The sequence below is a fragment of the Aethalodelphis obliquidens genome, unplaced genomic scaffold, assembly GCF_003676395.1.
Source record: "Aethalodelphis obliquidens isolate GAN/ISIS:26980383/991018 unplaced genomic scaffold, ASM367639v1 scaffold23, whole genome shotgun sequence".
NCBI classification, from domain to species: domain Eukaryota; kingdom Metazoa; phylum Chordata; class Mammalia; order Artiodactyla; family Delphinidae; genus Aethalodelphis; species Aethalodelphis obliquidens.
Window position 1 is genome coordinate 9,650,935 of NW_020837967.1, and position 26,667 is coordinate 9,677,601.

A 26,667-nucleotide genomic window follows, 5' to 3' on the forward strand; every position below is an offset into this window, starting at 1 on the left:
TGTGGGATCTTCCCGGACCAGGGCACGAACCCGTGTCCCCTGCATCGGCAGGCGGACTCTCAACCACTGCGCCACCAGGGAAGCACCACACACTCTTTAAATTTGGAAAAGAGCACAGTATTTCAAGACACTGAAACAATTTTCAAATTCATTGAACTTAGTTTGGAGCTATTTCCCCATCTAGTGAGTACAGGTGGGAAAGGACAAGGAGATGAAGTATGATGTCTACCTGCTTCCAGGCACAACCAGCTGTTTCCTGACGGGGACTCCCAAAGCTCAGACTGCCAAGTTACATCAAGAACAGAAGTAGACAAGGGGGGGCACCTCACAGGATTTTCCCCAGATACTGGTTTTAGCTCTGGTCTCCCTCTTAACATCATTAGTAATCAGAACAGAAAGGGTACAAAGTATTTGTAACTTAAAAGGTAATACAGGTCAAAAATAAGTAACATGAAATGCTAGTATCATGAAAACCTATATGACAGAATGAGTTCCAAGCTTCCCCTGTTTATTTCACGCATTGTTCAATTTAAGACAGGAGGTAGGATCATCCCTGTGTTGTATCAAAAATGGTCATAAACACAAGAACCAGTCCACGATATAAGGAGATTCAAAGATCTTAAGAATAACAGTGATAGAAAAGTGACTCTCACCCTAGGGTGCTCTTTAGTTAGATTTGATCGGGGATAGATGGGTGTGATTGCACCCGTGTCCTCTGTCTAAGGCCGTGTGTCACAGAGCTGAGTCATCCTGTGTAACTCTGCCGAGCACTGACATCGAACTCTGCCTGGATCACTTGTTTCTAGAAAGTGGAGACAAGGGGCTCCCAGGCCAGCTACAAGACTGATGATGAGAACAAATCAGATGACATAAGAGTGAATAATTGGGCTGAGAGGGGTGAGGTAAGTTTAATGTAAATCAGTTCTGTTACAGCTAATAGTTCTCGAAAGCGTGGTCCACGTACCAGCACCGTGTAAGTGCTTTACACGGATTCAGGTGGCTTTTTCTACATTTCGCTTTCACAACAACTCTGTGAGTTACTACTGGGATCCCCATGGCCTAGATCGGGAAACTAAGGCTGAGAGAGATGGTGGATGAGCTGGCCCAAGTGTTCGTGGCTCGCGGGTGGCCAGCTTTTCTGTTTGTGAGGATGTGTGTGTGTGTGTGTGTGTGTGTGCGCGCAGAGCCTGTCCTATTTCGTTTGCTGACATCACACACCTCTTCCTGAGATTCTCTTTGGGATATTTGTGCCCATCTGCAGGACTCTAAATACATTTTTAAGCACTGCTGCTTCTGGCATCTTCTGTCCCTTCTCTTTTGCGTGTAACATACGATGCCGTATATTCTTAGTAATATAAATAGATCTTGTCTCCCAAACTGGAACTGGTTTCTTGAGGATGGTGAATGTGTCTCCTGCTCCAGTACATAAACACTCCATAAATGTGTGTTTATGATGCGTAAACTTATGATTTGTCTCTTTTAAAGAAATTTTCTCTGACAGGCACCAAGCGTGTCGCTGTGTATCATCAGTTAATACTCATTTTAGTACCTTGAGGTGTGTGTGTGTGTGTGTGTGTGTGTGTGTGTGTGTATTCATAGCAAGCTTTCTGTGAATGTACATATGGTACATTTTATTCACGGAATACCTGTTCTAAGGGCCAGACACTGCTAGAACAGCACAGAAAAGAGCAGACGCCTTGCTCAGTGTGGTGAAGAAAGTCCACCGTCAGCACTGAGGATCTTATCATTTGTCTAAATCTGAAAATGACACATAAAAAGTCAATTTTATTTTGAGGTTGGAATTAGATAAGATGAAAATTGAAGGAAGAAGCCACAAACATTGGGTTAATTTTATTCAATTCGTTTTCAGCTTATTCTATTTAATTGATTATCAATATGCGTTTCCGTAAGAGACATTGGCATATTTATTTGTAAAATAAAACGTCTTGGATTCTCCCATTTACTAAGCATGGAGAAATCGCTTTGGCGCCTCTTGAGGTATTTGAACAGACAATTCAGGAAGTTATGAAATCAGGACTGGGGATTTGGACTGCTGGACCAAACATAGCAAATCTGTTTTATAAATAAGCATAAGTTGACATTTTAACTTAATAGATAAGTTCATCAAATTTTGCTTTCTCAGATGTATGTAATCGCACCTGCTATAAAATTTAAGTTTACAAAGTTTTCTTAAGCACTTAGATAAAAATGGTGTTTCTTTTTTCCTCTGCTACAATTGCACTGGTACCCTTCAGGGGCTATGGTGATACCTGAGACCTTTAATCCACAGTCCGTCTCCCATCACCCACCTAACAGCGCCTTGAGAAGGGAGGGAGAAAAGCTTTTTTTTTTTTTTTTTTTTTTTTTTTTTTAAGGAAAACAACAACATAGCTTTGGCATGTTGCAGCGTATTCACAGTGATTTCTTGAATTATTTTAGGAAACTCAGTTCTTGCTGATTTCCAGAGACCACAGCTGACATAAATTCCCTAATTTGTTTACTTTAGAGAGATCATCTTAAGTGCAGCATCTGTTTTTGCTTTCTCTGTGAGATCTTGGTTTTCCATCAGGAGGACTGAGGCACAGGGGAGTCACGTGACCAGCGGAGCCCACACAGGAAGCGGCTGGAGCCTGCTGTGGCGGGAGCCGCCTCCAGCCGTGGGCCCCCGGCCTCCCTTACTAGCTCTACAGAGGCAACTTCCACCCTAGCTTTTTGATTGTCTTTCAAGGATAAACTCCATCTGCCGGTTCCCGTTATTTTACAACTAGAAGATTGTCAAAACTCTAATTCTGATTAGGTACGTCTTCTTTCGGACAGACAGCTTTCTTTCCTGAAGCTCGGAGCAGTAACCTAGAATTACTTTCAATACGTAGAGGGGAGAGCCTTCTGGAAGCGCAGTGGTTATATGAAGCGTGGGTCGGGGCGGCTCCCTGCCATGTTCCAATGAAATTAGAGAGAGAAAATTTTAATGCGGAAGGCACTTATATTTTTAAGTGTGTGCTACCATTTTGCTCCCTCTGCAGCCCTGCAGACGTGGCTGCCTCAGGAATTCTCTTCCCAGAGCCCTGGCAGACCCCATGCTCAAGGTCACAGGGAGAGGAGCACCCCATATTTTGTGATGTTAGTGGAAATACAAGGCATTGAAAACCAGGGAGGTATCAACAGCTTCCACCTCTACAAAATAACCAACTGGAATTTTCTCACATAAAGAGTGGCCCGAACTGTACCTCCAGCTTCTTGTAAGGATGGTGGAGTTACTGTGAATATAAATTTAAGCTCAAGAGGAGAGATGTGGAGAAAAATCCAATTAACTGGAGTGAAAGTCCTACAGAATAAACTACCCATCGCTAAAAGAAATAGTTTTAAAATTGGATGACTCTTTAGAGGAGAATTGATAAACTATGTCCTTATTGTATGAGAAGATGCACTTTGCAAATAATATTTTTCAGGAGACATTATCCGCTCGAGGATGTTTCACGTTCATATTAAGAAGGCGATTAGAAGTTTGGAGGCTTTTTCATCGTTCTGATTAACTTGCAGGAGAAACTCTTCCTATTGCAGCATTCATTAAATGGGTCTCTTTGTGTGTACAAATATTAAAAGTAGTCTTGAAAGTACTATAGGTAAGCAAGGGAAAAATGCACTGTTTGTTTCCTCATAGAGTTGACATTTTTATTTAGGGAAAAAGGCCCATGAACTTACCATCTCTCCCTTTCTAGGTTTTTCAACATTTCTTGCAAATTGTATGTAAATGAATGCAAATAAGCAATCCTCACTAGCAAGCTGCTTAGAAGTGTAAAATGCATAAAATTAAGATGCTGAGAGAAACGTGCATCTAATTAAGGTAGCATGTAAAGAAATGTTTAAATTCAAATTAGATACTTCAGTGGGAAGAATTACTTGTTTAATTCAAAAGATGTTTTATATAATTAAGGGAAGGCTTCTTCTTAGCAGTGTTCCCATTTCCTTCAAAAATCAGTTTTAGGAGCTGTCACTGGCTCAGCCAAACTTCAAAACTGAGTTTAACCGAAGAGTGAGAATGCTATCAGAGTGCATTCTGGTTGTAATGCCTTTACCCCTAACAGAGAGGGAGGGTGGCAGTGTGGAGATCACTGTTTCTACCCAGTCACATGAAGCTCCCATGATGCTTTCCTTGAAACGCAGACCACAGCCAGCCAGCTATCCCTAGATCCTAAGGTTTTTTACACAAGCCAGGAAGGATGCCAGCCTAAGCCATCAACAGGCATCTTCCAGCCTCACCAGGGACAGAAGAAGAGGAGAGGAATTTGATCTCCAGTTGGTAGCCCTTAAATAAATGGAAGACATTTTTGCAATGCATGAAGCAATAAGGAAATTATTGAGAAATGTGAAATCTGTGTTGAGAGGATATGAACTATCTTCTAAGATTAGTGCTGTTTCTGCCTCAGATACATCCACCCAAAGGGCAACGGGAAAGTCATTGATGCTTGATTTTGAAGCGTTCCACTGTTCCACTTCCCATGGTGAAGTTCTAGCTTCCTACCGGCTTGTGTGTTCAGACCAAGTCCTCTGATTTCAAAGGAGCCCATGTGTTAGCCCAGAGTATATATTTCCTGGCTTCAGAGATAAAAATAGTTCCTTGTTATGAAACAGTTTGGATCACATGTCATGTACAAAAATCTCTCTTGGACTTGGGTTCCCTCACCTGGAATCCTCCGTGTCTGACACAGGGAATTAGCAGGTGATGCTGCTACTGTCATTCTTCATGTGGGGGTTTGGCTCTGTTCCCTCTTTTCAGCAGGGGCAGAAATCCTTCTGACTCCATGCCAGCCTCTTTGATCCTTCCCTCCCCCTTCTGCCCCAGACCCGTCCTCACCCCACCCACACCCACAGTACTGAGGAACATACTACACTGAGCCTTTGGGATTGTGAGTTGGAAAACATCTGGTTGGTGATGTCCGTCTTCCATCCAACAAGTCAATTTAGGTTTAATCAGAAGGGTCATGGTTGTTGCTGTTCCCTCCTAGGACCAGGGGATATTTGTCATATGGAGCTTGGAGTATGCCTTCCTGTGTGTTAGCCCTTGTCCTTCTTTCGCTCTGATTCCTTAGTACTTTCAGTGACTGCCTCTCCATCAATTGGTTGGTTCAGTGATTGGTACAGTCAAGCCCAGAGTCCATCTAGCTGCCCACCTTTCCTGCAGGTCCCGCATTCAACACAGTCAACATACCCTGATTCAACTCGGTAACTTTCCTCCAATCTGACCCCTTCCCTACCCAGTCTCTCCTGGCTACTGATGCCTCCGTCTCCTCTCCGCTCCCTCTGAATTGTCCATGCCATCCCTTGGGCTGCTTTGTTTCTTACCTAAACTTTTTTTTTTTGGAGTGCAGTTGCTTTACAATGTTGTGTTAGTTTCCACAGGTGTACAGCAAAGCAAACCAGTTATATATATATGTATGTATACACATATATATGCATACACATATATGTATGTATCTATGCTTCTTCAGGTTCTTTTCAATTATAGGTTATTACAAGATATTGAGCAGAGTTCCCTGTGCTATACAGTAGGTCCTTGTTAATTATCTATTTTACATATAGTAGTGGGTATCTGTTAATCCCAAACTCCTAATTTATCCCTCCCTCCACCACCTTTCCCCTTTGGCAACCTGTTTGGCAACCTGTTTGGCAAGTCTGTTCTCTATGTCTGTGAGTCTGTTTCTGTTTTGTAGATAAGTTCATTTGTGTCATATTTGAGATTCTACATATAAGTGATATCATATGGGGTTTTTCTTTCTCTGTCTGTCTGATTTACTTCACTTAGTATGAAAATCTCTAGGTCCATCCATGTTGCTGCAAATGGCATTATTTCATTCTTTTTCGTGCTCTCTTCTGTTGCATCCCAGGCCTCTGGTCACATGCTCATTGCACGGTGCTCTAAGCTGCCACCTCCTGGTCTGTCTCCCCATTAGGCTGTGAGCTCCTGGGGGCAGGAATAGTGTGGAGTGAGATGGTGCCCAAGGAGAAGACTGGAACAGTGGTTCTCACGCTTTTTGGTCTCAGGATCCCGTTATACTCTTAAAACTTATTGAGGCTGTCAAAGAGCCTTTTGTTTCTTATGTGAGTAAACAGGTATTGTTAGTTACCATATTTGAAATGTAAACTGAGGCATTTAAAAATTATTTATTCATTCCTTTAAAATCAACAATAACAATCTCATTACGTGGTATTACAAATGCTACATTTTTATATAACTATTATTCAAAATAAAATGTACTAAGAAGATGGACATTGTTTTACATTTTTTCAAAGCTCTTTATGTTTTTAGAATGTCTGGCTTATTAAGAGAAGACAGCTGGCTTCTCGTAACTGCTTCTACATTCAACCTTGTTTAGTGGGGGGTTTGTTTAAAGTATATGAAGACAGTGCACGTTGACTGTGGGTAGTTGTCTGCACCAAAGCTGACAAGTGGTAGTTTCTTTCATGGGACTGTGATGTGAAACCTGAAACCATAGGGATGAAATTTTCTGTTACCTTGAAACTTTTGATCTCTCCTGCTCTTAAAAATCATTTTTTTTTTTTGACCCCTGCATGATTTAGTTACACCAGGCATTGGTCACTTTGAAAATACAGGTCCGCTAAGTTCTAAAGATCTTCCAAATGATGATACATTATATTACATTTCATTCAGCTTTTTTTCAAAAAGCTGAAAGTATTAGGAAGCTATCAAACTCATGGTGAGTTTTCCAAAGTTTGAAATTTTTACTGAAAAACCCAGAATTTATCATTGGCCGTAAATATTGTCAGTTAATTTGCCTCAAAGGGACAAATCCATACTTTGTTTATTTTCAGGAAAATGCCTTTTAAATACCTAAGTCTGAATAACAGGTTTTTGTCACTTGTTCTTTTTAATTAAAAATGGTGTTCTGTTGCGGCGGGGGGGGGGGGGGGGGGGGGCAAGGCTAGTTCAGCTTTCAACTCCATCCCATAAGCGCCTTTACTTGAGACAAACATCATACTTCGGTATGTATGTGACACAGCTGCTTTATGCATACTTGCTTTCTCAGGAAAGAATATTAAAAAGAGGTGTACTCAGTGTCCAGAGTTACTAACGTTAATAGTTACTGCTTCATCAGGATTATGCCTGAGTGAAACTGGCACTCATTTTCCTTCAAGTGCTTGGAGGGGAAGAACGCAACGACCACCAGTATAGTCTGGTGTCTTTGCCTTGATCTGTGCCGATCGCCAGCTGTTTCACCAGCTCCCTGGCGCACTGTCTTTGCACCATCAGTGCAAATGTTAATCCGGTGAAGGAAGCAAGTGAGGTCTTAGTATTATAAAATAGTTCTGACCTTGTGGACCCTTTGAAAGGGCCTGGAGACCCGTGAGTGCACAGACCACACTTTGAGCACCATGGGGCCAGAGGGTGAGGCCGAGGCCCTTAGCAGGGGCTGCAGGATTAGTCAGTGCTGTGCCGGGAAGGATGGGAGGGGAGAAGCCACGTGGTCAGATTTGTACTTTAGAGTGACCATGGTGGCCGCAGGGTGGAGCATCTTCGGGGGAGCTGGGAAGTTGGAACTGGACATCACTGCCAAAATTAGCCATGTTTTTTTGAGTTGCCAAATGCATGTGTAAGATTAAGTAAGCTCCCCATTTGTCAACACTTTGGAGTGGTGTCTTTATTCAAATCACATTCAACTGCATGAATAAATTAGGTTGCAGGTATTTCTGGGTGTTCTTGTGTCTGCTGTGTGCGGGTTACTCGGTGGATGAATCCTAGGCATATATTCACGTGTCCGTGGGTATAAACTTGGATGTACAGGCACCGTTGGCTGGTCAGCCTCCCAGCCCATTACTTTCTGGCCCAGTTTGTTTTATCATCAGCAGTACATTCCTTGGACTATACACATTCATCCTGTATCATATGTGGAAAACATTTGTTTACCATGGAGACCTCCCACTCAGGGGAAGTGTGGGAGACTCATTACTTAGTTAAAAGGTCCAGGTCAATGTATATTCAGAAGTAATCGCCCATCATTCGCTCAGGCCAGCAGTGCTAGCCTAGGATTCCATTCAGAAGCCCTGCCTCTCTGTGGGTCTCTTTAAAAATACTAAGCAAAAGACAATGGCTCTTCAAACTCAGCTGATTCCATTGTGATTGATCTCAGCCAATTTTTAAGGTAATTGATGATATTGCCTTAGTTGAGTCTGTTAGTGCAAATAATTATTAATCAATATGCTCTCAGCTCTTACTTGAGAGGATAATTCGAACACATGATTTATTCTGAATCATTTCAATTGAGCTACCTTTACAGGAGGAAAATCAATGGGCGAGTGCTCTAAAGCATTTTAATTATCTGCTGCTCCGTCCTCCCTTCCCAGCCGTATCTACCCGGTGGTTGGCTGTCCCACTCTGGCAAGGGTGACAGGAGAGTTTTCATTGCCGTGGGAGGAAGATAATATATAGCTCATCTTTGATTGACTAGGTTGGTTAAAGTGAATTAGTTAAACGCCTTAAAAACAAAGCCTGGTGGCTTCACTTTTGGAGAGTATAGTTAGTGCTGCCCTAGAAAAAGAAGGAACACATGGCTGGTTTCCCTCCAGTTGGAAAGCAGTTTACTGTTGTGGGTGTGAATGTCGTGTAAGTCAGTTTACCCTGAAGACACAGGGAGACCAGGATCACAGAAGGAGATTCAGGGGGGAATATTTGGGGCTGCGCTTCTATTGCCACCCCCCAGCCACGTGACTGCTTCAATCAGTTGTTGAAGGTGCTTTGTGCCTTCCTTATCCTAAGACTTTCCGACCTGGGGTTCATTGTTTTGCCCTTTCAGGCAGTGTCTTGATGAATGTTGGGGTCTGATATTTTTTTCTGTGAGACAAGATGCAGAAGAAAATGATCCACTCCAGGACTGATGCTGCCTTCGTCCCTGGAAGAGCTTCCAAGCATCTGTTTTGGTTGTGCTTGGGAAGGGTACAGGAATGTGTGGGTCTTGGCCGGGGACTTTCAAACGTGATTCTCACAGATGGGAATTTTCAACGACACTTCCCTGCATTTTCCTTGTAGAAGCATCGAGATGTTCTATTACATTTCTTGCCCAATACCATGCCTCTTGCTGCTATTATGGTGTCTCTAAATGGCCAGCTGTGAAGGTGTCCAGCAGCCTTCAAGACCAGTCCTTGAAGCCTCCACTCCCTCCCCCTGCCCCATGCCCTCCTGGGACCAAGACTCCACACACCAATAAACTGAAATCCAACTCATTGGTAGCCGCTGGCGCAGGGTCCTTTCTCCAGAAGGAGATGTTCTTACGCATTGAATAGAGTTCATATTATCAACTAAACAGTAGGAGAGAGCAAAGGTGGGTTCTGAAAGGACTTGGGGTTTTTCAACTTGGAATTAGTACACAGGGAAGACCAAGAAAAATGAAGGCCTGCTTCTGGCCACAGGAAGTCACAGTAGTGTTGGGAAGGGTTGGAGCGGAGAGGGGAGACATCAGATGTTAAGGATACAGGAGACAGGGGCTGACCCCAGAAGGGCAGCGGGGAGGCAGATGTCTGGACCCTCAACACCCAGCGAAGAAGAAGGAGAGGCTGGTGGGTCACATGGACCCTTGAGGTTGACACTGCTCTGTGCCCCTTCCCACCCCTGCCCCAGCTGTTCCACTCAGTGTTCTCTGGGGATAGCAACTCACTCTAGGCTGATCAGAGAGCAACATAGGCATAAAATCTGGGGCCAGCCATGGCCTCTGAGATGACTTCTTCCATAATGACTCTCAGAGTCGCCTGTGGAGGCCAGGGGACCAGAGTGAGCTGCGACTGAGGGTCAGACCTCATATTCCAGCTCATATAAGCAGATCCACGTTGGAAAGTCTTTCTGACGGGGGCACTGGTGGGAAGCTGGCGGGTGTCTGGAAAAGTTGAGTCTCCTTTCCTCAAACATTCCCCGCCCCGCTCCGCCTGTATTTCTTCTCTCTTACGTTGTCTTCCTCCGTGCGCATCAGTTGAGTTAAAGTGTGAGAGGCTGACCCCTCTCCACTGCTCCCTGGAGGAGCTCCCTGGTCCAAGTTTGGGACGGGCACCTTGAGTGGCTCTGTGCTCTTAGGCACAGCACCCACTCCTCGGAGGCAGAGTTTTCCTGTCTCTCAAACGGATGTAATACTTTACTTGGGGGTTTGTTGTGAGAGTTAAATGGGGCACATCTCAGTGCACCTTCTAAACTATGAAACTCTACAATATAACATACAGTATGTACACATGCGTGTGTATGTAATACAATATGTAAGGTGTTATTTTATTTTTTCAGTCTTACTATTCCTCCTTACCTACTCTGGGGCCCGTCAAGGTTCCCGGTAACTGTTCCGGTTCCGAGATGAAGCCCTGAGTGGGAGCTGTGGTCACTGCTTGCCCTGTCACCTTGTCACCAAAGTTACTTAAATGTCCTAGAGCTGAAAAGTGAGAGAGAAAAGTATCCTAAAATAAATGCCATGTCTGGTTGCATAGAGAAGTTCAATAAATATCCAGCAAATGAAGGCATTACTTACAGTGGTTCCTTTTTTTCCCTTTGTTTTTTGTTTTTGTTTCTGTTTTTAACATACGAGAAGACTCATTTAAAGCCTTGTCTCCTTCCTCTAGTGTGTTTGGAGATCTATATGACAGTGTGCCCTAATGTTGTGTAATAGTAATGACATGATCCAAAAGAGTGTTTTTCAGTACAAAGGAATGGATTTCTCAAAGAAGACCGATAAAAGTTGCCAAAGATATTTGTGGATCAGAACTCTGGGTAATGGTTACACAACCTCCCAACTGTATTCCCAGGTTTAAAGTGAAAAGAACAGAGATAAAGGCAGAAAGTACATGTGTAAAGATGCTATATGAATGGCTCCTCCAATCTACATAACAAAATAAACCAGGGGTCTAGGCCCTAAAAGTGACGGTCATGGTGGCTCCCCTCATTCCAGAGGAAGGGCTGTGGTAGGTGACCAGCAGCACTTGTTTAAGCAGAACAGAGGAAGGCTGCAAAGCATTCAAGGCAGGAAGGGGCAATAAATACTACCCGCAGCTGGAACGGCAGGAGACCTTGAGGTGAGCAGAACGTAATCGCTCCAAGTGGAATTCGGCCTGGGCCTCCACCAAGGGACACAGCCAAGACCTCTGTCTCATCTCCTCCCAACGATGAGAAAGTGAGATGTGTAATTCCTTTCTGGAGGTGGGATTTGCTTTTCGTGGTACGTTCTGATCTCTGTTGCAGGCTTTGAGTCTGATAACCAAGGGTCCCAAAATAGATCCTTGAGAAAACAGTTAAAAATCCAAAGGCCTGCACAGAGTGATGTGCAGGCGTTGGTGATATGGGTTGTATGTAAATCCACAGCCCATTTAACAGAGGAGGACCCAGTTAGGGAGACTTGGTTTTCTTATAAGGCATGAATAAGTGCTCTGGGTAGTCTGCCCCTGTGGAAAACAGCATAATGCTAATAATTTGCATTTATATAATACCCCTTGGCTTGTGGATCTATAAGCACTTTGCAAACATTAATTAATTCTCTAACCCCCCTGTGAGCATGGGTGCCTTCGGTAGCTAATCACGAAGCGGGGGCCAGAGATTCTTGCCGGAGTGGAGATCCAAGTTAGTCGAACACTGCAGGCCCTGGGAGCCAAGGAAGTTGCATGGAATTTTTATGAGAAAGAACCACAAAGGTAGAATGTGTGGGAAATACACCTGGATTTTATGACCAGGTTGAATGAAGGTCTATCCACTAAGAATTTAGTTTCTCTCCTGTGATTCCAGGCGTTTGTCGTGCAGTGTGCTGTGTGACTCTTTTGCCTCTCGCTGTTCCCTCTTCGTTATGAAAGCTCTGCTTGTACTTGGTCTGAAACCCCAGAGATCTGGGTTCAGTTCACCTCTGCCCAGTATAGGAGGACGGGTAGCAACTGGGCCATACTGGAAATCAGTATTTCCTTAGCGGTTTTAATAGTCAATTCAGAGACTCATTCATTCATTGATTTATTCCCTCAATCACTGCTTCATTTGGCAAACACAAGTTTTTGAATTTTCACTTCCTGTTAGACATTGGATTTATCCCCAAGGACTTAACTATGAGGAAAGCAATTCCTGCCTCATGGTCTACCGGCTCCGTGCTATTTTCTTTATTCTCCCCATGTCAGGTGAGTATTTTCGTTTCCCTAGCTTGCTTATCTGACAGAGCCTTAGGATCATTGAAATGTTTTTGCAATTTGGATGTAATTTACCAATAAACATTATGGACTTGAATTTCTTATGAGAAAGACACACTTTGCATGGAAGATAGCAATGGCGTGGCATAAAAGATCCCATTTACTTGTGTAGTGAAATCTCACTTATTCTAGCCTCTTGGAAAGAGTGTTGGAAATTGTGAAGTTCAAGTTTTAACTTGTTTTTTAAAGAAATATAATATTTTTTAAAAAGAAGTGCATCAATAGTTTGAAGCTAGGTCAACAAAGTGTTGCTTATTAGGGGGACTGGGAGTTTGCTTGTACTGAATAGACAAGGTTTGTTCGTGAGCTTCTGGCCTGCATCACCTGGAGCAGATGGGTACTTTTTTTTTTTTTTTTTTTTTGCAGTACGTGGGCGTCTCACTGTTGTGGCCTCTCCCGTTGTGGAGCACAGGCTCTGGACGTGCAGGCTCAGCAGCCATGGCTCACAGGCCCAGCCGCTCTGCGGCATGTGGGATCTTCCTGGACCGGGGCACGAACCCATGTCCCCTGCATCGGCAGGCGGACTCTCAACCACTGCGCCACCAGGGAAGCCCAGATGGGTACTTTTGAAGTGCTTTTTCTTTTTTTTTTTTATTGACTTTTTTTTTTTTTTTTACTGGAGTATAGTTGCTTTACAATGTTGTGTTAGTTTATACTGTACAGCAAAGTGAATCAGCTATACGTACACATATACCCCCTCTCTTTTAGATTTCCTTCCCATTTAGGTCAAGGCAGAGCACTGAGTAGAGTTCCCTGTGCTATACAGTAGGTTCTCATTAGTTATCTATTTTATATGTAGTATCAGTATATTGGGAGATGTCAATCCCCATCTCCCAATTCATCCTACCCACCCCCTTCCCCCTTGGTATCCATACGTGGGTTCTCTACGTCTGTGCTTGAGAGCTGGTTATAGCAGTTGTTTCCTATGATAGATTCCCATTGTGTTTGATTTTTTAAAAATACAGGTAATTGCACAACAACTCTTTATAGATTAGTGCACAAGCCAACTTCAATCTGGCTCTCTTCCCAACTTATAAGAACGAGCGATATATGAATTGCTGAAATAGATCCTGTGTTCACACACGAGTATATCTGTACCGTGGTGCAAATCAGATGAAATGGTTAAATCATTGTGGGAGAGCTAAATCATGTTTATGTTACTTTCAAGTTAGCTAGCATATAAGGAGAGATCTATTTGGGGGAAAAAATGTATATTTTTTTTCAAGTATTTTTGAGCTCTAGGAAAAAGGATGAGGTTATGCTATTGCTCCCAAAGTCTTTGCTGAGCTGGCTGCCAAGACAGTGAAACAGGCGTGGACTGAGGAAGAAGAGAGCTCTGTTCGGTGTGTGTAAAAGATCAAACAGGCCCGGACTCCTCCAAGAAAGACACACAGTTTCTTTCAGGATGTTGCCAGCTGGTTTTGCTGTGCAGTGGTGTTAAGCTTTACGGATTGAAAACATCTGGCTTTTCACCAGCCGTGTGTACTCAGAAGGGGAGCAGTGTTAGCCGAAGTAAATTCACCAAATTCTTATCTGACACATTTAGTTGACCCTGATATGATAAGTTGGGGCCATTTCTGAGGATGAATCATGTTTCCAGCTGTGCAACTTTTCCCTTCGATCCTTCCCCTGCCTTTGGAAGAATCTGGGTTTTAAAATTTGGAGCTATGCCTTTATTGGGGGCTTTCAAATGCAACTGTCAGTTCAGTAGCCATGTCTGAAAGTACCAATGTGAGTTGCATAGAGGTCAAACAATGTTTCCTGTAGGGACGTCCTGAATTATGAAGCTGCAAAGCAATGACACGTAACCAGGTGTCAGCAGGTTTCAGGAAGATGGCTTGTTACCTATGGCTGTTAAGATTTCTGGTGTTAACTGATTTTGGAGAAAAGAAAGCAAATTTGGAGATAGTAGAAAAGTTTGTATGTATCTACCAGACACATACTGAGAAACAAGAACAAATTATAGTGATGGGACTCTTGGTTGTGTTTACCTTCTGAAAGCATCCTTTATGGCTTGGAGGCCCTTTCCTTCTTCAGCATTTTACAGAAGTGGTGGGGAGATGTTGAGGCTGAAACTTCCTCTAAGTCTCTCTCCTAATTTTAGCATGTGAATGTGTTTTAACTTGCAAAATGGACATTATACAGGTTTGTATTTTTGAACAGCGATCCACACACCAAATGTTGGTTAATTGGATCATAGCTTCCTACTGAGTTAAGGCTTCAGAGCTGACTGATCCATGTTTATAATTGGTTGCCCTTGTCATTGGTCTTGGCACTTTAGCTTTAAGTGTCTCCCGAAGTTAATGACCTGTTAAAAACAAAATCCACTAGAGAAAGTTCTTAAAAGAGACTGGTCAAGCCAGGAATATTTATATTGTGTCAGCAGTAATTTTGCACACCTATTGTGTGCCAGGCATGTATCCGCACAATAATCCCATCAAGATGGTAGCAATTATCTTCATTTTACATTGAGGCTCAGAGAGGTGAAGTAGCTGGCCCCAGGTCACACAGCTAGTAAGTTCCTGTGTTAGTTGCCTCCCTGGTGACCAAAAATATGTTGGAGTTTAGGTAATCACCTTGGATTACTTAGCCTAGCCCCTTTTCCAATTTTAAAGAGCTCAGAAGATGAAAAGGAAGCCCTTGAGTATGCAGGGTGAGTACCAAGCACTGAGCTGAATACTCTTCCCCTTGCTAATGAGGCTTTTCTTGTTCCACAGGCACATTTCTTGTTGCCCCAGGGCCTTTGCACTTGCTCTTTCGACTATGTGCAATTCTGTTTCCCCAGATCACCATGTAACATAGATGTACTTTTCTCCTTCTTGGAGAGCCCATCGGACCACACTGCCTCAACAAAACTTCAGCTCAAACCACTCCAGAGCCTGTACTCCCTGTGGATGCTGAGAACTGGCTTCTCCTGTTTCTCTAGGTTATTGGCATTCTGTGCTAGTAAGGAGTTTTAGCCACAGACTGGCCTAAGCATACCTGCCCCCACTGCACACATACCCATTCTTCTTTTTAACATGTTCCTAAAGGAAGCAGTTAAGAAACAGGCTCTATTAAAAATATGGCATTGTTCTGTTTGGTGGATATAGTGATTCTTTTCATTGATTTTCATCCTGGACTTCATTTTCCCTATTCGTAAGCCTGAATATGTGTTTTGTGTAGGTTTGCTGGATTAGAATCAGATAACAACTGGAAGATAATTTCATTGAGGACAGATGTAGCCAAGCATGTGGTATTCGCATGAGTTATATGGAGAAAGTCAAGTCACGTTAGGAACAAATGAGTTCTGAGTTTCTTTTGAGTCTGGGGACATTTATTTATCTTGGATTGTTACAGAGCTTTTCTGGACTGTTTTTCTGTAATTACCTTGATTAATATTTAAGTGGTATGTTTACATTTTGAGTTGATTTATGCGACGCTTTGCTTTTCCTCCACTGAAACACCCAGGTTTCTCACGTTACCACATGATAGAAACCATCTCCCCACTCCAGGTCTCCAGGGGAAGGATGGCAGCACACCCACGTGGATATTCTGAAGCAGCAGTCTTCCCACAGCCGAAATGTTCCACCAGAGGGCTGCCCTTCCAGATCCCCATGCTATTTATAGATACCTGCGCTCAGGGCCTCTGTGACCTGCAGTAAATCTAAAAACACACTCCCTAAACTCGGTGTGTGTGTGCGTGCCTGTGTGCACGTGCTGTAAACGAATCGCCTGTGTGTTACTTTTCTGTTGGAAGGGCAGGGGGAGATATTGGCATCTCCCCCCTCCTCCACCCTGGTGTTTTCCTGGCTTTGCTCTCCCTCAGTTTCTGTGGGAGGGGGGCCTTGGGGCAGGGGCCTTGCAGAGGCCACCAGCCACTGACAGCTCCAGGAACCTGGTATCCAGTCCTGATTCCAGTGCTTTCATATCACATTCTAAAGAAATCATCTCTCATTCCATCATTAGTGAAACAGTCCTAATCATATACTGTGCTCTTGTTAAAGTTACGAAAGCACCGTGTTAGCTGACCACCATGCGGATTATGGGAAGTGAAAACGATCATATCTGTGATCCCCCAATTGTTTTTTCCCTTCCTTCTATCCCAAAGCATTCTTTTTTGGAGCTGGCAATGTTCATCCCTTTATATACTCCAACCCCTACGCCTCAAGGTCCAGCATTTCATGACGAATTTAGATGGAGGCAGGTCCATCCATTTCTACATGGTGATTGCAGATAATTCCATAAAAGCCACTCAGTAAGAAGGACCCGTGAGGGTTACTTTCTTATCCCTGTTTTTCCTTAGGAGACTTTCTTACGCTAAAGGTCAGTGTTTGTGAAGCATTCTGGCTCATGGTTTTCTTTTTTCACAGAAACATGAAAACTCATTATCTTGTCTTAAAAAGAAAAAAATGTTGGCATCCACGTCTCTGTGGTCTGGTAGAAAGTGGGCTGTGGGCTGAGCTGACCTGTCCGCTGGACGCCTTGACTTTCATAATCTCTGTTTTTGCCGCTGAAATCTTAGGTTTTTCCATTTGCTAAACTTGGATGTGAATAAAGAAATCAACTTTGCTGTAGGTAATTATCTTAGAGGAGAGTTGATTGGTGACATGTTATTTTGTTAGAGAAATCTCAGCCTATTCACGATGCATCTTTTATCCCCTTGTCTCTATAAATGCACAACTTACAGAGATCTGCAACCCAAAAGGTATTGTTCTAATTAAATCAGTTTGATCAAACATAAAAATTTTATATATGTTACTTTTTACAGCAAAGACAATAGAAGATACTTCTGCAGAAGTATTCTTCTGGATACTTTAGGTTATGTTTTATTATTACAATACATTCTCAGGACCAATGATAGTAGTTTGTGGAAATAACTTTATAAGGTTGGAAGCACTTGAAAACCTTAGAGTGGCCGAGGGCTGCAAGCTCCCATAGGGGAAGAGCTGCCGCAGCAGATGAAGGGGCAAGGACCAGGGAAGCGAGGACTCCCTCTTTCTGGTGTCGCTCTGTTAACTGTGAGGGCGGACGTTGCAGCATCTTGAAAGCGGCTGTGATGTTCCCCAGCCCCGTGCGGGGCTTGCTTTCACGGGAACTCCTTGATCAGGCGTTCAACTAAAACGCGGCGGCTGGAAAGCAGTGCTTGTGTTCTAATTGCCCAGTGGGCTGAGGTCTGGGGACAATAAGTGGATATCAAGGAAGGGTCAGGCTTGAAAGCTGGCGGCCCAGTGAGCAGACCAAATCGGAGAGAAGAAAGGATGACTTTTTTTTATTTAATTTATTTTGTCTAAGATAGAGGTTTTCTTAAACATTTTGAAATCTGCTTGATGAAGACTCGTCAAATTGATTTGGGGGGGGGGTCTTTGTCTTATTTTTTATCTTCTTCCAGGATCTGCTTGGGGGGGCGGGGAGGTGGGGGGAAGGTGCAGGTCAGAGCAGTGCCCGTCGCTCGGTTATTTCCTGCTCCCACTTCAATATCTGCGGTGCCAGAGTGCAGTGTTAAGTATTTGGTGTATTTTTAAAAGACTGCATGTCCTTCTGCTACTTTCTTGCCCTCCATATGCATATATATAATGTAATGTATATATACATATGTGTTTATACATATTAATATACATAATGTCTATGCATATGTGTGTATATATGTATATCTGTACTAGCCTTAGATTTTAAGATCAAGACATTTATAATAAAAGCAAATAATGACACAGATTCCTCCAACCCCAGTCCTTCTAGGAAGGATTTTTAAAGAAAAAAACCAATTTGTGCACAATTCCACATCACCTCCCACTGACAGTCTTGTACCAAGGAAGGCCCAGTGACTTCAGTTGCTTTGTCATTTAGGGTCTTATGATTGGCCAGCTTTCATCCCTATAGCGGGGCTTACCCCTTGCAAGCTTTTTTTTTCTTTTTAATTGTAGTCATTTTCGGATCTGATTGCACCAGCCTTTGCCACACCGAAGCCCCTCACCCCAGAAGTCCAGACCTTTTCCAAGGCGTCTGATGGTGTAGAGAGTGATTGGCAAGCCTAGGGTGGACTTGGGGGTGGGTTCTGCAGTGACTGGGACAGGTGGCAGGAGCTGCCCTAGAGACTAAACACAACACCACTGGGCCCATTATTTTGGTTGGAAATAAGTAAGAAAACCTTTCCTCAAAGTGGAAACAATAAACAAATTATCCACTTCCACCATCAGCTACTTGAGGCTGTCTCTCAATAAACAAGTGGATTTTCTGCTAACAAACACTTTTACGAATTTAATCTCCAGTGCTCTGCTGCCCTTCCCCCCATCTAATTTATGCTCACTAAAATTTTTCGTAATAACATTACACATTAGTGATACTGTCCCGATTTTTGCATCCTCATGGCTTAGAAGTCTGTGACTGTCATTTAATTGCCAGACACTTTTTTTTAATTGGAATTAAAATTAAATTGATTCAACTCTTTTATATTTTCTTGAATCTAATAAATCAGGAAAGGGAAGTGGCAGCTCCGGCAGTCCACACGCAGACAAGCCCCAGTCATTTTAGGAGCATGGTGACAACCTCCTGTTTTATAATAACCTCTTATTTTAAAATCATGTCCAAGAGATGACTTTGAGTCCCAAAATATGAAATAAAAGTTTAGAGAAGTGTATTTGTTGAATATTTGAATAAGAGAATTACCTTCTCTTTATCTATTTGTGGGTTGTTTTCAATCACCCTTGTATGAAGGATGCTCAGCAACTAAAGTCACTATTTGAAAATTATCTTAATACAGTGAGAGGAAAAGAGTGGCGTAAGTATGAAAAATGTAGTATAAGAACTTAAACACCTCTTTTCTGTTTAGCAGTATAAGGGGATTTGAATGAACTGACACATGGGGATTTAACACTTACATTGTGAATATAATTTTGCTTTAAAACTCTCAATCACCCCATAAAATTGATTGTTTTAAATTCCCTTTCTTATATCTCCTGTATTTTTCACTCTGTATTACCTTCTAATACAAGGGAAAGTAGTAGCTTTATTAGACTTTTTAAAATCCAGAATGTTCATTTATTAGAAACTGTCTGATACTTGAACATCTAAATAAAATACCCCATTGCTTGTCTGAGGAATATTTTTCCCCAAATGGAAATTTATTTTATGTGATTGTGCTGATGAAATTGCTTAGTACACTTTTTGAATCAAAAATTCATGGAGACCATTTAAATGTGCAAGTTTACGATCAAGTCTCTGGGGCCCTGGCACTGGCATATGGAAGCGTATTTAAGTTTATTTTTAATTTCCTTTATGGCTGGCATGGTTTCTTTGGGTTCACACACACACACACACACACACACACACACACACACACACACACACTAGCAGAATGCATAAACAGGGCTTTTCCAAGTTATCAAGGCAATTTTCTGAATGAGCTGCAACACTGAAATTAATATCTTTCTGTAGAGTCATCAGGACAAAAGCCCGTCATCTGCCAGCACTGCCTGATGCTTAACTCACTGTGACATTAATGTGGGTCCTGTGTATAGAAGGAAGTGTGATCAGGGGAAACAGGCGATTCCTTTAGCCTGCGTGCAGTTAAATCCCATTATGGTACCTATTCCGTCTTAATTAGTTCTCATCATATAATGTGATGTGGCCAGATTGATCCCATTAATAATGATGATGCTGTAATAACTTGGCCATTATAGGTCCTAGGAACTCCAAGTGTCATATGAAGCATTTGTATTATTTTAAAAAATACAATGAATTTTAAATTAATTTTGAAGTGATTTTGTATTATAAATAAAATAAAGTCCTTGAAGTTTAACAAATGCTGTTCTTTCCTGTGCTAACTAAAAAAGGCAGCTCTCCCTTATCAGTTATTCTTTTTTCTCAATGAAACTGTATGTAGAAACTTAGTATATAAAACTAATCAAAGCAATCGTATTTTATTAACATAAACTTTGTTTTAAGGTCAAAGGTATTACGTTTATTTATTCTTGATGTAAGTCATTGAGAATTTTGAGTCACCTCTACAGAATCTTAGAATTCTGAGGAACATTTTTTGGAAAGCGTCCGCTTACTGGCTGGAATCCACACTCTTTGATGTGATGATTTTCTTACTTTCGCCACAACCTAAATTTCTACCTGATGTGTCCCTCTTGCACCAGCCAGACAGGTGAGCATCAGGGCTCCAGGACTGCACACCCTCAGTCTGGAATGCTTTTCCCTCCTCGTTCTTTCCACGTTTTTCCTGACCTTCAAGAATAACTCAGAACCTTCTTTCTTGTAATTCGTACCATTTCATGACATCTCTTGCATTAATATCCTTGGCTCTGTAAAGCTGCTTAACTGCTTACATGTATGTATCTCGTCTTCCCACCTAGATTGCAAACTTCCACAGTTCAAAAATAAGAAGAAAAATTAGCACTGTTCCCATCTCAGCCTAGCATTGTGCTGTGCATATAGTTGCTGTTCAGCTGATACTTGAAGGGTGAATTGGATAGTCGTATCTTCGAAAAGTCCATTTTGAACAGTCCTACTCAAATAGATAGCACTTAAGTTTATTTCCGTTTGGCCGTGTGTAAGTTGGGGTACATTTTCCTCGAGAGCATCATTATGCTTCAGGACCCATACTTGGGTCAGCCACCCAACCAGCACAAAGGACATTGTTTCCATGACCAAGAGGCCAACCGTGTAACATGTTGGAAGGAGGAAATGCTTCCTATACCTGCCCGAAGGATGGGAGGCTGTGGCCTTGGGGCCTCAGCTGCAGAAGAACTCAGAGCAGGGATGGGAGCCCATAGCTAGGACTCTGAGGGCCACTCTGAGGGCTGCCCTTCTTCACTTGCTGTAAGAAGAGGACCTTTCTTGGAGCCCAGGTGCTCTCACGTGGAAAATGAAGGGCAGTGACCGGGTGGCTCCTTCAGTGGCAGGGTGTGTGCATGGGTTTTCCAGAATCTGGGATGACCTCGCCCAGATTCTGGATCTGCATCTCCAAGATGCAGTCAGGTCTCCAGATCTGGACCTGCATCTCCAAGATGCAGTCAGATAGCATGGTTTGGAAGTTGGAGGGCTTGCTAAGTCCTTTTCCTAGCGTTGCCATTGTGGTGGGATACTCAGAAAGCTTCTTCTCTTCTTTCGTTTACCCGAGAGGAGAAAGGTAGCATTCTTCATCTTAACAAGGTTCCTGTAAAGCTGCATGTATGAAAAGTGGGCCCATTCACCCCCTAGGGGAGGAAAGAAGGTACACGTTTTTCATCAAACCTTGTGTGCAAGTAGCGAATGTTTTCTCAGAGCATGTGTGTTTCCTTACCCAGCTCCAACCTCAGCCTCTGCCCTCAGCCCCTCCCTCCAGGTGACAAGTAGAATCAGCATTATTGCATACTGAGCAGCATGAATTCTGACATTGTATAGAAACGGCTATGGCTGTTGGTACAACCTTGTAAAATTATCAGCTGAGATTTACCAGGACCCTGTAATATGGTTATAGAGGACGTGCAGGTGGTTTCGTGGTTAACTCAGTAAGCATGCTGAGGGTTCTGGACAATTCAGGAAGGAAGGAGACAGTCCACACCCTCACAGAGGTTAAAATCTAGTTGTGAAAATAAGGCGTCCATATGTGCAAAACTCAGGCGTGCAAAAGACCAGCCGATGTCTTAGTAATTAGTCATGTGGTAAACAAAAAGTGCTTGAATTCAAAACAGGCCGTCTCTCCGATGTCCGAAGTGATTTGGAAGATTTTGTGAAAGAATTCCCCGTCGGATTAGGATGTAAAGTGGTAGCAGAGCTGGTAATGAGGAATATTTACTGTTTCTTATTTGTTTTCTCATTGTTCGTGTGTCATAATGAATACATTGCTTCTAATCAGTGAATATTGTTATGTAAATTTCAGAGCAATTATCTATACCTTTTTAGCAGGGTATTTTAATTCTCATTTATGTAATTTTGCTTGTTTTTTTTTTTTTTTTTGTCACCAAACAAGTAGGAATCTCAGGCAGCCCCGAGATCTGTAAACATGGTATTAAATGACTTATGTGACGAGCAGCGTGGGTGGTTACATCCTTGCTGCTCTAATGGGGTCCATGGACCAGTGGCATTAGCATTACCTGGGAGCTTGTTAGAAATGCAGAATTTCAGGCCCTACCTGAGACCTGCTGAATCAGAGTCTGAATTTTCACAAGGTTCCCGAATAACACACGTACGGTTTACTCAGTTCCATTCTCACCGATTCTGTGGGAGCTTTTTACAACATTGTGAAGGTGAGTGCTTCTCCATATACATGTAATCCCTATATGTGTAGTTTTCCCTGAGCATATGACACATCATTGAAAAGAATGAAGTTTTAGAGTCTTCTGGATGACTGATTGCTGGCTATAGTTAAAAGTTAAGTGAGTACCTAAACTATTTCCCCAGCACTTGAAATTTTTCAAAACTCAAACCATCCTTTGGAAAACATTGTTTTCCCTTTTATATCTGAGTCCACATGAATTCAATTTTTGTGGGAAATTTAAGCCACATGCTTCTGATTCATTGGCACTTAACCCTTGAGAAGGTTGTGTTACAACAGCAATTGCCTGTCCAAAAAAATCTCAGTCTTGGAGTAAATCCTTCGTAAGGGCAGAGAGAAATGGGGAGAAGTCACTGGAAAGACCCCAGAGAAGTTGGGGTTTGGGTTCCAGGCTCTGAGCCTGGAGACAGATCTGTGCACCCTCCCTGTGTGGACAGCTTCTGTTTCACACATCCTTGGTGGGGTGACGTCAGAGGATTGTACAGGCTTAGGTGCTGAGGAGGAACAGGACACGTGTAGGTCAGGCAGCCTAGCCCAAATCCATACTTTTACTAACCATACATTGACATTTCCTCTCCCTTTCTTCTACAAATTGAATTTATATCATTCTGTGAGATTTCTGTGTTTTGACCCCCCGGCAGGAACCGTATCCATATTTCCTATTAGCGACCTCTTAGCCATGCTGACAATGTGGACAAAGGCCGCTGGGGAAGTCCCAGTGGGCGATGAACCTACAAAAAGCAACCTTAGTTACCTTTACTCTGAGTATTATAGTTTGAGCTGATGTGTACCAGAAATATTTTAAGATGCATTAAAGCTTCTTTTTGCCTCTTGGTAAAGCTTGAGTTCTAGCTTGCCGAATCATATATTCAACGTGACACCCTTTTTTCCCCTGACTGATGGCTAGTATGTATAAACACATGTGTCCACATACGAGACTATATGTCGTGAATAAAAAGTTGAGTGTTTACAGTGGGAGAAAACAATGGTCAGTAAATCATGTTTTCTGTTTAGGCATCTCCCCTTACATTTAGTGAGTTTTGTTTAGATAAGAGGACTTGGCTGGATTACAGTTCTTAGTAGCCATTGATAAATGAAAGGGCATTTGAATTCCGTGTCTAACACATTATTCTAAGGAGCCAGCAAATACATATTCATACGACAGATGCTCTAATCAAAGCTGAAGGTCTTACTTAAATATTTTAAAAAGCAACCTTGGCTCTGGAAGGCGGAGAGAATGCTAGCTGAGATTGTGATGGTGATTTGGCCAGATTTCCCCATGCTGTAGGCTTTCGCACAGTCGTCCTTTGTGGCGGCACCTAATACCTTCAAACATGCCCTGCCCGTTCTCTGGAAAGAAACCTTTTCTGCTCTGTTGTCAGCTGCCTGACTCTTCCTCCCGGGATCACTCCATGTCCGCCTGTGAGTCTTCCGTGTACCCTCTGCCTAGGGTCGGTGTCCACCATCTGTGCTCCCCACACATTCTGGGCTTCCCTCTGTCCTAACATGTGTCACTCTGGTGTATAATTAACTGTTTACGTGCCTGTCTTCCCCAGGGTAGTGACTCTGTGTTGCCCTGTGCCTACCACCCATACACATCTGAGTTGTTGGATGGATAAACCTGTGACCTCAATAGTATATATGTATGTGTGTGTGTGTGTGTGTGTGTGTGTGTGTGTGTGTGTGTATTTTTTGGCTGTGTTGGGTCTTCGTCGCTGCCCGCGGGCGTTCTCTAGTTGCTGCAAGCAGGGGCTACTCTTCGTTGCGCAGCACGGGCTTCTCGTTGTGGTGGCTTCTCTTGTTGCAGAGCACGGGCTCTAGGCACGCAGGCTTCAGTAGTTGTGGTATGCGGCGGTCTCAGTGGTTGTGGTGCACGGGCTTAGTTGCTCCATGGCATGTGAGATCTTCCCGGACCAGGGCTTGAACCCGTGTCCCCTGATTGGCAGGTGGATTTTTAACCACCGCACCACCAGGGAAGTCCCTTCAATAGTATCTTAAACCAGCTCTTAAAAGCTAAACCTCTTCTAAGGATGCCGGACTTAAAATTTGAGCCTGTGGATTAAGTTTGTGGAGGATTCTGCAAGCAAATCTAGTGTTGTCGGTTCATGTCATACGGAAGCTGAACCTTGATTCTCTGCGTCTGATCTGGGCTCTTCTGGGCTGGTGACCTCTCAGATGCCCTCTCTGGGTCGTAGGTCACTGTGAAAGAATGTGGCGGCTCACTTGGACCATCGAGACTAGAGAAGGAATCCAAGCAGAAGTGGCCAAGGAGCCTTTGTTCTGTCCTTGGAAGTTAATGCTATGTGGTTTCCATTCAGTTATCCCACTCCATACCTCACTGCTCCATTCTTTTTTTTTTTTTTTTTTTTGCGGTACGCGGGCCTCTCACTGCTGTGGCCTCTCCCTTGCGGAGCACAGGCTCCGGACGCGCAGGCTCAGCGGCCATGGCTCACGGGCCCAGCCACCCCGTGGCATGTGGGATCTTCCCGGACCGGGGCACGAACCCGTGCCCCCTGCACTGGCAGGCGGACTCTCAACCACTGCGCCACCAGGGAAGCCCCAGTGCTCCATTCTTAGGTTGTTGGAAATGTATCCCAATTTTAAAGACTTTCACAGATGACATTTTCACAGTTTCCTTCTCTAACCTCTTCCATTATTCACTTAATAAGTCTCACTGCCGGAAATGTATTCTCTTGTTCTCATCTAAATCCCTCAATGCCCGTTGTCCTCCATTCAGTCCCCAGCAGAGAGGTGGAAGCAGCTGGCCACCTCCAAGTGGTCTTCCCTGGCCATCCCTTGGATCGTGTATCATCTGCTTAGGATTTCCAAAAGTTTCTCATTATATTTGTGAGTAAAAACAAAACTTGAACTTTCAGCTCCAAGTTTCTCACCAAAATATGCAGCTTGCTTTGTCGTCTCCTGCCCTCCTATGAGTCTTCTCCCAGGCTGTTTTCCTGTCTCCTTTTGTCACCATCTCGGGACACCAAACTTATTCTTGTGCTCTGTCCTGCGTCTGGTCTTCCCCTGCAATTGTAAGCTTCTAGAAAGCAAAGATTGCATGCCTCCTCTTTGTGTTTCCTGCTACACATAGTACGTTGAAATTGAATTTGCAGCAGCTGTTCCTTTCTTTGACATGCGTGGCATCAGTTCGTCAGAAGTTAATTACAAAATGTAGCCGGCAAACTCAATTCCTACTCACAGGGAAAAGTCTGTATAGAGAAGAGGCATTTTAGAAAAAGAAGTTCAGCACCAAAATTCAATGTGAAAAGTGCAGTGTGGAACAGATAAGATTCTGTGGTATGCGTTTCAGAATTCTTTGTTTGTCAACAAGGCAGCAGACATTTCTAGACAGCATTAAAGCATATTCCATTAAGTGTATTTCCACGGTGCAATCCCATATAGAAAGTGGATTTGTCGGTATTATGGATAGTTAGGATACCAGTAACACCAATAATTACTGTGAAAGGATTTTGTATGGCATAATTAATGCCCTCAAACTATTAGAAATTCTTGGATGAAAGAAGTGGGAGTTTTGGTATCGAGAAGACAAAAGCAAACCGTGTTTGAAATATGTTACCGAACATCTTGTTTTGTGAGCACAGGTTGGCAAAACATCAGGGCACAGCTGTTGATTATAGATGCTCTTTTTAGTAACTACCTCAGGGAGAGCCCGTCAGGACAATCAGAGCAAAGCACATCACCCTTGCAATGACTTACCAAATCCTATGCCTGTCCTGGAGATTTCCCCCCATCTCTCAGAAAAGTGTTTGGCTAAATGGGCCACATAGCAATGTGTGGGCCTGAAGATCGAACATCAACACCAAGCTTTGGCAAGATGCGTTGGCATAGCCCAAAAACATGCTCTCGGTCCTCTGGATTAAAGAAAATATAAAAAAAATAGAAACTCATTTTAAAATGAGTGTTTACTAACACATCTTTTATGCTAACGTAATTTTGCAGAAAAAGCCCACCATTTTAAGTAAAAGTGTACATCAAGGGAATTAACTACTAAGCTTTCATACCAAATACAAAAATATGACTAAATAACTATTTCTGAAACACAGTGTATAATCTATCATGTATTAAATTATTAACATTTCTATTGGAGGAGGCATTTTTCATAAAATATTTAAGCTACAGATCTCAGAGCTATATTTTGGCAACTAATACCAAAGCTATAAAATGAAGATAGTTCACATGTTACAGTTCTGTCAAATATT

The 26,667-nt window shown here is 42.9% G+C and overlaps 1 protein-coding gene across 20 annotated transcripts in view; it reads left to right on the forward strand.

Annotated features, from left to right (window-relative positions):
- PARD3 (par-3 family cell polarity regulator) overlaps window positions 1-26,667 on the forward strand; it is a 673,340-nt gene that overhangs the window by 551,109 nt on the left and 95,564 nt on the right. The window contains exon 23 of one of the 20 annotated variants that reach the window (XM_027121754.1): window positions 15,702-15,831. The exons of 18 other annotated variants lie outside the window; for them this stretch is intronic. In XM_027121754.1, the coding sequence (XP_026977555.1) occupies window positions 15,702-15,816 (115 nt within the window). In that variant the 3' untranslated portion in view covers window positions 15,817-15,831. Of the gene's footprint in view, window positions 1-3,023; window positions 3,160-15,701; window positions 15,832-26,667 lie in introns of those variants that run through there. One more of the 20 variants, XM_027121753.1, reaches the window with a different exon arrangement.